At 42.6% G+C, this 10054-nt stretch overlaps 2 protein-coding genes across 3 annotated transcripts in view; both read left to right on the plus strand.

Moving 5' to 3' along the window:
- LOC148326368 (laminin subunit alpha-3-like) overlaps positions 1 to 2544 on the plus strand; it is a 54698-nt gene extending 52154 nt beyond the window's left edge. For both annotated transcript variants that reach the window (XM_088310871.1, XM_088310872.1), the window contains 4 exons: positions 25 to 179; positions 1030 to 1123; positions 1217 to 1336; positions 1616 to 2544. In XM_088310871.1, coding sequence (XP_088166997.1) covers positions 25 to 179; positions 1030 to 1123; positions 1217 to 1336; positions 1616 to 1761 — 515 coding nt within the window. In that variant the 3' untranslated portion in view covers positions 1762 to 2544. The remainder of the gene's footprint in view (positions 1 to 24; positions 180 to 1029; positions 1124 to 1216; positions 1337 to 1615) is intronic.
- A 556-nt stretch (positions 2545 to 3100) lies between these two features.
- Positions 3101 to 9992, plus strand: LOC148326369 (tetratricopeptide repeat protein 39C-like). The gene is made up of 14 exons (XM_088311103.1): positions 3101 to 3587; positions 5424 to 5472; positions 5708 to 5836; positions 6097 to 6211; positions 6378 to 6753; positions 7292 to 7460; positions 7564 to 7657; positions 8122 to 8229; positions 8339 to 8448; positions 8550 to 8673; positions 8752 to 8849; positions 8932 to 9036; positions 9500 to 9538; positions 9615 to 9992. The coding sequence occupies exons 1-14, from the start codon at positions 3451 to 3453 to the stop codon at positions 9702 to 9704; spliced, it is 1743 nt and encodes a 580-aa protein (XP_088167229.1). The 5' UTR covers positions 3101 to 3450; the 3' UTR covers positions 9705 to 9992.
- The last annotated feature ends 62 nt before the right edge of the window (positions 9993 to 10054 follow it).

Here is a 10054-nt window from a genome sequence, read left to right on the forward strand (position 1 = left end):
CGATCCTTCTTTTTTGGCTTCCAGATGACTCGTTTGCGGTGGGGTCCAGTTTTGAGCTCTTGTTTAACCTTCGCCCAAGGACGCCCACCGGACTTCTGCTGCACGTTGGCGATTCCAGCGGGACTCAACAAGGACTGACCACGGGACATTATGTCAGTATTTACCTGCTCGGAGGAGAGGTGAGGACTGGCTGAACTTTTTTTGAGGACAAAAGAAAAGGAATTTTTTACCTTTGAATTAAGAAGAACAACAAAAGTATAATCAGGGAGTCATCGGAGCTAACATCATATTGTCCAGAAATTCGGTTCATAGGAGAGGCCATGTGATCGAGTCAAATCGTATTTATACAGCACCCAAGTAGGCAGTAAAATAGTCCGTTTGAACAAAATAAGGCGGTGCATTTGAAACCAAGTCAACAGAGGAGGGCGGCCAAAAATAAAACGGTAATAAAGGGTAAGATAAAACTTAATTGTATAAGATAATAAAGTAAATCAGACAAGGTAAGGCCGTAAAATAAAGCGAAATAAGACGCAAATGCGGCTGTAAATTCAGACAAAACAAAGAAATGAAAGTAAGTAACAAGAAGGCAGTAAAATGAAACAAAAGAAAATAAAGTCCTAGATAAGTTTGCGAAGACTATTCCAAACCGATAAAAAAAGATACATTTCTTATGAAATGAAAGTGTGGAAAATATTTATGTATAACCAATGTTAATTATATTTATTTATATTTTTATTAAAAAAAATTGAATAAGGTAGAACAAACCTTTTTGTGTATGATGAGTCTAATCTTTCATGTTAGTCGGTTCTGTTTTTTACGAAGTCATAAAACAGAATATTACGGGACCTTTAAAAGATCACGTGAATGCCCTCAATGGCTTTTTTAAAAAAAAATTTTAATAGCTGATGTTGAGTTAAGAATTTCAAATACTGTACATCCAAATTGAACATTTTTTTTTTTAACTTCTAAGAGCGTGTTGTGACTTAGGAACAATTATTTTATTTTATTTTATTTTATTTATTTTTACAGGTGGTGGCACTCGTCAACAATGGCAAAGGGGAGTTCATGGCGTCTGTACGGCCCAAAACGACACTCTGCGATGGAACGTTTCATAAAGTTTCTGGTAAAACGCCTTCTTCACCATTCTTATATTTCCTCCCTCCAAACACGTACGCACGTCTACCACTTTACATACGATGCGATACGAATCTTGCAGTCATCAAGAGGAAGAATGTTGTGCAACTGCACGTGGACACAGTGGACACGTACAAGATAGGACCACCGTCTTCCACCGCCACTCTGACCAAATATCCCCTCTATGTGGGGGGCATTCCTGGTGAGTGCCTGTCGACTTTTCAATGCGTTTTCCGCAATGTGGACAAAAGTATTGGGACACCTGTGCACCTACAAGGAAGATAGAAGAAAATATGCAGTTACTTTGTGCAGTATCAAGCCTCCAAAAATTATTTTTCCTCAAATTTCCCAAAGTTGGAATCGTCCAACACGACACGTCTCAATGCTTTTGCCCACATGGTCTCTGTCACACCGTTACACAAAAATACGGATTATGAAATGAAATATTTCAAATTGCCGATTTTCCCGCCGCTCTCTGCAGAAGAGATGTCATTGCTCCGGAAACCGCCCGTCACTTCGTCCTTTGTGGGCTGCATCCAGGACTTGAAAGTCAACGGCGAGTCGGTCGTGTTCGCCAGGTCGCCTTCGGTGGTCGGGCCCGTCAACCTCAAGGAATGTCCGGGCTGAAGCGCATCGCTGCAGTGTTTTTTTTTGTTTTCTGGCCAAAAACTTGGGACCACCTCCAAACAAGCCTGTGCAATCTGTTACCAAGAAGGCGGAGAATGTGTGTGTGTGTGTGTGTGTGAATCACAATGTATATATGTTGAGCGGTGTGTGCGTGTGTGTATGGATGTATTTATTTTAAAATCATGTACAGCACCAACACATCAATGCATCGCCTTGTTTTTTTTTTTGTTTTTTTTTTGCGGGGAGTGGAGAAATGTGATTAGTCAGTCGGGGATGCAGTGTACAGTACATAACATAACACAGCACTTTAAGAACATTATTGATATATATAAAAGCGGGATATATATTGTGTTGGTGCTTGGAGATGAAAAAAATGGTTGGAGCCAAACATTTTTGTACCAATACTTTGCAGTTGATGGTGCTCACTACTTTTCCCGTTTGGCATGTTTGATTCCTGATTGCATCCTTTGAGTCCCCACAAAGGCCAAGAAATTACGTTTATGATCGTGTTTTCCATTTTTTTTTTTGCATTCCTTTTGCATGCATTCTTCCGAGTGGTTCTCAATGTGGTTTACACTGGACAACGGCATGTCCTGAGTTGATGACTAAAAATGGAACAATACACACACTAAAATATATTGCTGCATGATTTGGACAGTGTTTACCTCTGAGTGCAAAAGAAAAAATAATCCCAAAAGAAATTCATCACAATTGGATTTTTTTGATTAGTTTAAAACGTGCATTCCTGTTTTGTGACCACTGGTTTGTAAACCATTTTGTAATATTGACAATTAAATTACTTAATAAATTAAAACTCTTTTGTGCATTTCTTATGTTGATTTGGATTCAATAGTCATCAAACAGACACGATTCAAACGTTTTAATATTTTTGTAATTTATTATAAATATATTCTATGGATATAGTTCACTGCTTTTATAATGCCCGTCAATTTTATGCAGATTTGTGTTATCACAGCGAATATTTTATATTATTTTTCATTATTTTATGTACTATTACTTGTCATTAAATAAATAGTTTTCCGACCAATTAAGGAAAACTGGATAATTTCACGTCGGTTGGGAGCGAACCATTGTATTAAACGAGGACGTCTTTGGTGACGTCTCCGCCCGACACCACGCCCACTCGGATGATACATTTAAAAGCATTCACGTAATTATGAAAGCAATCAAAGTGCAAGCTAATTATGCTTTTATTGTAGCACATTTCTATTTCGCTTCATACTCTCTACATTCTCCGATGTTCATTCGTAAGTATAAGATGTGGCGTCATTTAATTACGGTTACATTACGTAGAGTTAACAGAGATCACTGCACATGCCACCGTAGTTATCGAAATCCCAATGACAAGCGAAGGCACCACACTTCCTGCACTCTGACTGACTGAAATACAAACCCGCAGCTGAGGCGAGTGTCGAGCCGGTCAGAGGCGATCCGAAAACGGCATCTTCACGTCACCGGAGGCCGATAACTCTTCACTGACAAGACTGCTGTCCAACAATATCGACATGGACTCGTTTGCACGGAACTGCGCCACTGGCTGACATTGTTCTGCGTGGAAGTTAAGTCAGTAGACAGGGCGCGCGCAGCCCTTACCTCGCTGCCGCCTTGTAAGCAGCCTCTCTCGGCCACAACTCGCCCCCCCCCTCGCCCCGGTGTTCGCCAACATCAATGGCGGCCCCGACGGAAGCCACCTTGGAGGACGACGAAAGGGAGCCTTTCAACGACGCCGAGCTGGCGCTGAAAGGCATCAACATGCTTCTGAATAATGGCTTCAAGGAGAGCGACAAGCTTTTTCGAGCGTACAGGTGAGTGAGCGGCTGCTGCGGGGGCGTCAAGCCGCCCCGTCCGTTCCGCTGCCTGCCTGCTTGCTTGCTTGCTTGATTGCTTGCTTGCGTTACATGTTCCAGTTTTTGGTACATGTCCTGTGCAATGAAGGTGCCATTGCTTCCATGTTGGTTACGTTAGACTCTACCTTTGTCTGTGTAACTAGTATCTGACAATTGTCTGTTACAGTAATCCCTTGTTTATCGCGGGGCATACGTGCCAAAAATAACCAGCGATAGGTGAAATCCGCCAAGTCGTCAGCTTTATTTTTTACTGTTAATTTACAATGCAATACTATACTGTGGAATGAAATAAAAAATAAAATCTCCTTTCAGCCCCAAAATGTGTTTAAGAAATAGAAATATTAACGTTTTCTTACAAATAACTAATTTTTTTCACTTCTAGACAACAGTAACTCAACGCATCAGTAAAAATATGAATCTTTACATCAAGAGTTGAAGCCAATTAATTAACATTTCTTGATCAAAACAATAAATACATCTGTCTTCATGCTTGTTGGCGCTGACTTCGCTGCTTCCGCCATTTTGTTTTGATACGCTACTTTCGCGTCGTGACGAGACACTTGACGTCAGGAAATGAATGTGGAAGAAGACGTTATTAAAAGTGCAAATAGATGGTTTTGTGAATCGGAATTGGACTATGTAAAGGAAAATGGATTCAAATGCCTGTCTTTATGGCCAAAATGGCAGACCGTGTGGTCTGAAGTTGTATCAATAAGTCTGGAATAAGCTCTAAATATACATTTCATCGGTTATAAATCTTCTCTCATAAGGTATATCTCAGAATATATCTCAAAGATTCGCCGACATCATGTCAGTAATCACTGCTCACCTGTTTCCTGAGTTTGGTCATGTGACATCCGCAAGCCGAGCCGGACCAAATTTTAGTTTTGTTTATGCTCAATGTTTTCGCAACAGATCTGATCTCTGCTCTTTGTTTGCTTAAGTGCAAAAGCAAATTTTCACCCGTGAAACCCATGGCCAAAAAAACAAGCCCTATCTAATGTCAAAGCAATTTGACAGGTCACAAGGAGACACGTTTGTCTTGTTCAAAGAGCCTCCAGCACATGTTCACACGTGAGCTTTGCGCTGCTGATGTTTCAAACAAACTTGTGACTGCCAAAACATCCGCATCCTCACAATAATAACCTTGTCCGCCTTCACGTGCATCGCCATACGGACGCATTAAAGCATTTTCAAATGAATGCATCCGAGTTTCTTTTTAGAATGTTTTTTTCTCCTGTTGTGCTTGGGAAGAGTTGGCATGTAAAAAAAAAAAATAAATAAAAAATTACAGCCTTCTTCTCGTAATATTTTTTTTTTTTCCAATAACCCGCCCCCCCGTTGACGTGCCCCCCACTGGTTGCTTGAATGTCACTCCTCTGTCTAATTGCACCGCACACTTGTGGGTCGTCCTGCTTTTGAACGCCATCAATATGTGCCGCCTTCATTAAGCAGCTTGTTGCCCAGCTGCCAGTTTGATTGCATCAAGGGAGCAAAAAAAAGAAAAAAAAAAATCAACTGATTCAAGCCTGGTAATCCAATCATGTTGCATTATTTTTCACATCACTGATTTTACGAAAGTAAACTGAGATTTAGTTGCTCGCGTGAAGTTGAGGCAAAATGGAATGCAGTTCTCAGTTGCAACCAGCAGAGGCGCTGTTGGGTTTTTTTTCTTCTTTTTTTTAATTTTTTTATCTCAACGTGGTTGTGGTTTCAGCTCATGTTAGTGAAATGATGTGTTTGAGGGTGTAATGTGTTCTGTGATTTATTTATTTATTTTTTTTGCATCCACAGGAACCACAGTCCTCTCATGAGCTTCGGTGCAAGTTTTGTCAGTTTTCTGGTGAGTCGACGCCACACGCGTACATGTTAGTTGGCTTTGCAAGTACGGAGAGACTTAAGAGTCCATATTCTGCATCGTTGTTGCAGCCATTTTGTTTCATCCTATATTTTATTTTCTGATGTTTTGAAGTGCTTCACGCTCAGTCCAATTTCAGTGTGCCTGTGCGAAGCATTTGGAGAATAAAAGTTGATTCCAAAACGTACATCCGATTTCTGTCTTTGGTTTGGTTGCACAGAACGCCATGATGACTTTTGAAGAGGAGAAGATGCAGCAAGCGTCCGAAGACCTCAAAGCGACGGAGAGGTTGTGCGAGAGCGAAAACGCCGGCGTCATCCAAACCCTGAAAAACAAAATGAAGCGTTCAGTGAGTATAAATTTTGGAAACAAGAAGAGACATTTGTTGACCAAGTGTCATCGTTCGTTGCAAAACTAAATAAAACATTTGCTCGTTTTTTTCTTAATTTTCTACTTGCTGGGTGGGCAGGTGCCAACAATTTGTATACAAGCTATTAAAAAGTCGATTGGTTAAAAAAAAAGTGTGCTTTAAAGAAAAGCAGATATGATTATTAAGCTTGCCCTGTTGTCTGTTCTTTTTGAACAGTGTGAATAATTTGTGCTTTGCAGGCGGACTCCCGGAGGTCGGGCGTGGCCGCCGTGGAACGACTCCAGAGGCAGATCATCATTGCCGACTGCCAGGTTTACCTCGCCGTGCTAGCTTTCACCAAACAAGAACTTTCAGGTTAATAATTTGGGGGGGAAAAAAAATTAAAACTCATTCACTGCCATTGACTGATATAGACGCCGAAAATAAAATTTATTTTACTTGGGCTGGCAATGAATGAGTTAAAGATCATTTTGACCCCGTGTTATATTTAGCGACCATGTTCCTTTTTGACCCTCCACAGCGTACATCAAAGGTGGCTGGATCCTCCGCAAAGCTTGGAAAGTTTACGACAAATGTTACAGTGACATCACGCAGCTGCAAGAGCGCAGCAGCAGCAGGAGGAGGCGGAAGGCGTCCGAGCAGCAGGCCTCGTCGTCGCCGACCACCGCCGCGTCCAGCCCGTCCCAGCGGCTGGACGCCGTCGGCGCCGAAGACCTGGACCGGCTCAAAGGTTCGGTCAGCTTCGGCTACGGCCTCTTTCACCTGTGCATCTCCATGGTGCCGCCGCACCTCCTCAAGATCGTCAACCTGCTGGGCTTCCCCGGCGACCGTCTCCAAGGCCTGTCGGCGCTCGCCTACGCCAGCGAGAGTAAAGACATGAAGGCCCCCTTAGCCACGTGAGTGTGTGAGTGACTACGTTTGAGCAAGCGCTGGGTGATATTTTAAAATAAAAAATCTGGATTGTTTTTAAATTGCCAGAATCTGTCGACCTGCAATGCATTGAAATGATTGGTTGAACAAGTTGGAATTGGCGCAACTTTTCAGGGAAAAATATAGTGATGGGAAAATGAAGCTTCAAATTTGCTTCATGAACCAGTTGCTATATTTTTGGACTCCTCAAGGTGGCACTGTTGCATTTGTTGCGTTAAATAAAGGCGTTTCTAAATGTGCTTTCAGTCCTGTGATGACCAGAGAGTGCCATCTAGAGGGCGCAATAAACACAACAACTGCTTCATGAATTACCTTGAAGCTTCATTTTCTGAAAAAAAAAAAAAAAAATGCAGTAATGTCTTGGCAATAACGGCCATTTTTATTTTTTTCAGCCTTGGTGGAGGTCTGTGCACGGCTGACTGACTTCATGCGTTAGCTTCTTTTCAGCCAAGTTTTGGTGTAATTTTTGCTGACAATCCCCTGTTTTTGTGTGTCCTGCGACAGCTTGTCCCTCTTGTGGTACCACACGGTAGTGCAGCCCTTCTTCGCCCTGGACGACAGCGCCACCCACTCGGGCCTGGCGGAGGCCAAAGCCATTCTTCGGCAGAGAGAGACCACCTACCCCAACTCGTCGCTCTTCATGTTCTTTAAAGGCAGAGTCCAACGTCTTGAGGTGGGCGATGTGTCGCACGCACACACACACACACACACACTGTTGTGCTGAAAACGCAACATCGTGTCACAAACCGCTCACGCAACTTCCTGTTTGTGCGTAGAGCCAGATGAGCGCCGCCTTAACGTCTTTCAGCGACGCTTTACAGCTGGCCTCGGAGCAGAGAGAGATCCAGCATGTGTGTTTGTATGAAATTGGTAAGATTTCGCCACTTAGCGTCATTTTATGAAAGGTACACCCCGAACTGGTTGCCAGCCAATCGTAGGGCACACATAGACGAACAGCCATCTGCGCTCACACCTAGGGACAATTTCGATCAGGGGTGGGCAAACTTTTGGATTGGCGGGCCACAATGGGTTCTGAAATTTGACTGAGGGGCCGGACCAGTTGCAGATGCATGGAGTGTTTAATTTTAAATGAAAATGAACATTACAACAATATATATGTCTTTGAAAAAGCACACTATTTAGAAAATAAAACTATACCAAGGTTTATTCATTTATTTTTTTTTCAAAATCGGCGGGCCGGATTAAAACGTTTTACGGGCCGCATGTTGCCCCCGGGCCGTAGTTTGCCCACGGCTGATTTAGAATGTCCAATCAACCTTCCCGAAATTCCGTCTTGCGCCCGTTAACGCGTATTTCTTTTTGATGTTTTCCAGGCTGGTGCAACATGATTGAGCTTAACTACTTGGAGGCTTTCAAGGCCTTTGAGCGTCTGAAGAACGAGTCTCGCTGGTCTCAGTGCTACTACGCATATTTGACTGCAGGTGCCAAACTTGCTTGGATCCTCCGTGATGTTTGTATTGGCTCCTAATCTCTGCTTGGGTGGGTGGGTGTGTCGGGCATTTTTTTTTGTTGTTGTTTTTCTCCCCCCAGTTTGTCAAGGAGCCATGGGCGACCTGCAGGGAGCCTCAGGAGTTTTTAATGATGTCCAAAAACTGTTCAAACGCAAGAACAATCAAATAGAGCTCTTTTCCATGAAGAAGGTGGGTGCAATATGATTTTTTTTTTTTTTTTGAGGCCGATGCCCATTGTGATATTTGGGAGCATAAAATTCCGTTAACCGGCCAATTAATTTTGTTGGCAGGCTGAGAAGCTGAGAATCCCGAGCCTCTCCAAAGAACTTTGCATCCTGTCCATCATTGAGATTCTTTACCTGTGGAAAGCTCTGTGCAACTGCTCCACCAGCAAATTACACGCAATGATGCAAAGTACCACGCTACTCTTTGAGAGTCATCTCCTTTTTAGTCATTAAAAAAAAAATCAACTAAATGTGTGTGTTTTTGTAGTCCTGCAGGCAATTGACGACAGCTCGTGCGCAGGGCTGAAAAATCTGCTTTTGGGAACTGTCAGCAAATGCCTACATAACAATAAAGATGCTATTCAGGTATTCGCATCGCTGATGATAATTATAATCATCCAATCCGAATCCGAAGCTCGTTTTGGGACTTGACTTGTCGTCTGTGCAGTATTTCCAGGTGGCGTCGCGCGATGAGATTGGGCTGCTGAGCAACTCGTACGTGCAGCCGTACGCCTGCTACGAAATGGGTTGCATGCTGCTCAACGGCGCTGAGGTAGGCTCGAAACGTTCGTCCAAATAATGTAATAGCCAGTGGTGGGAAAATGAAGCTTCAAATTTGCTTCATGAACCAGTTGTAGTATTTCTGAGTCCTCTAGATGGCGCTGTTGGTTGAAACGAAGGGTTTAAAAAATGGCTTTCAGGCCAATGTTGAACAGAGAGCGCCATCTACAGGAGACCAAAAATACTACAACTGCTTCATGAAGCACATTTGAAGCTTCGTTTACCCATCACAAGTAATAGCGTCCTTTTGCGAATGAATAAAAACACTTTAGTTTTGGTTTGTGTATGCATAAAAAATGAATTTGTTTTTTATTTTTTGATTTCACATTTTTAGTATTCAAAATTGAACTTGTTTTTTGTCGTCATTCCTTTGAGCTACGCTGCAATCCCGATCATCGTGGAATTCGATAATATTTGAAAGTGACATTGTCTCTTATGTTTTTTTCCTCCGTCAGTCTGCATCCAAAGGCCACATGTTGATGCTTCAGGCGAAGGTGTGTAGTGGTTTGCTCAGAAATCGTCACGCATGCTTTTTTAAATTTTTTTTGAAAGCCATTTTGTCTTTTGCAGGAGGACTACGCGGGCTACGACTTTGAGAACCGGCTTCACGTGCGGATCCACTCGGCTCTGGCCTCCATGCGAGTCGCGGCGCAACCTTGAAGCGTGTCGCCTTGAGCAGGGGGAAAAAAAAAAAAGCCAAACAATCACAAGTGTTTGAAGTATTTATGTTCCGATGGCGTCATTTTTTTGAAACAAGACTTTGTGGTTTGTATGGAAAAGGTTGACTGGCCTTTGCAATACATTGCACATTTTTTCCCCCATGTGGAAATGTTTTGCACGAATTTCATGGAGAACTTTTTATGGTTCACGTGCACAACGGTACCCTTTGCTGTGAACGCCGTCCTCTTTCATATTTTGTTTTAAGCGATTAAAAAGATTTTTATGGGACACGGAGGTGTGATATTTTGTTTTCAGCAGCGAAGCTCGTTTTGGAGCTAAAAATGAGGCAA

Source organism: Idiotropiscis lumnitzeri, chromosome 12, assembly GCF_059441095.1.
Source record: "Idiotropiscis lumnitzeri isolate Australia: NSW breed Sydney's pygmy pipehorse chromosome 12, RoL_Ilum_1.0, whole genome shotgun sequence".
Taxonomy (NCBI): Eukaryota; Metazoa; Chordata; class Actinopteri; order Syngnathiformes; family Syngnathidae; genus Idiotropiscis; species Idiotropiscis lumnitzeri.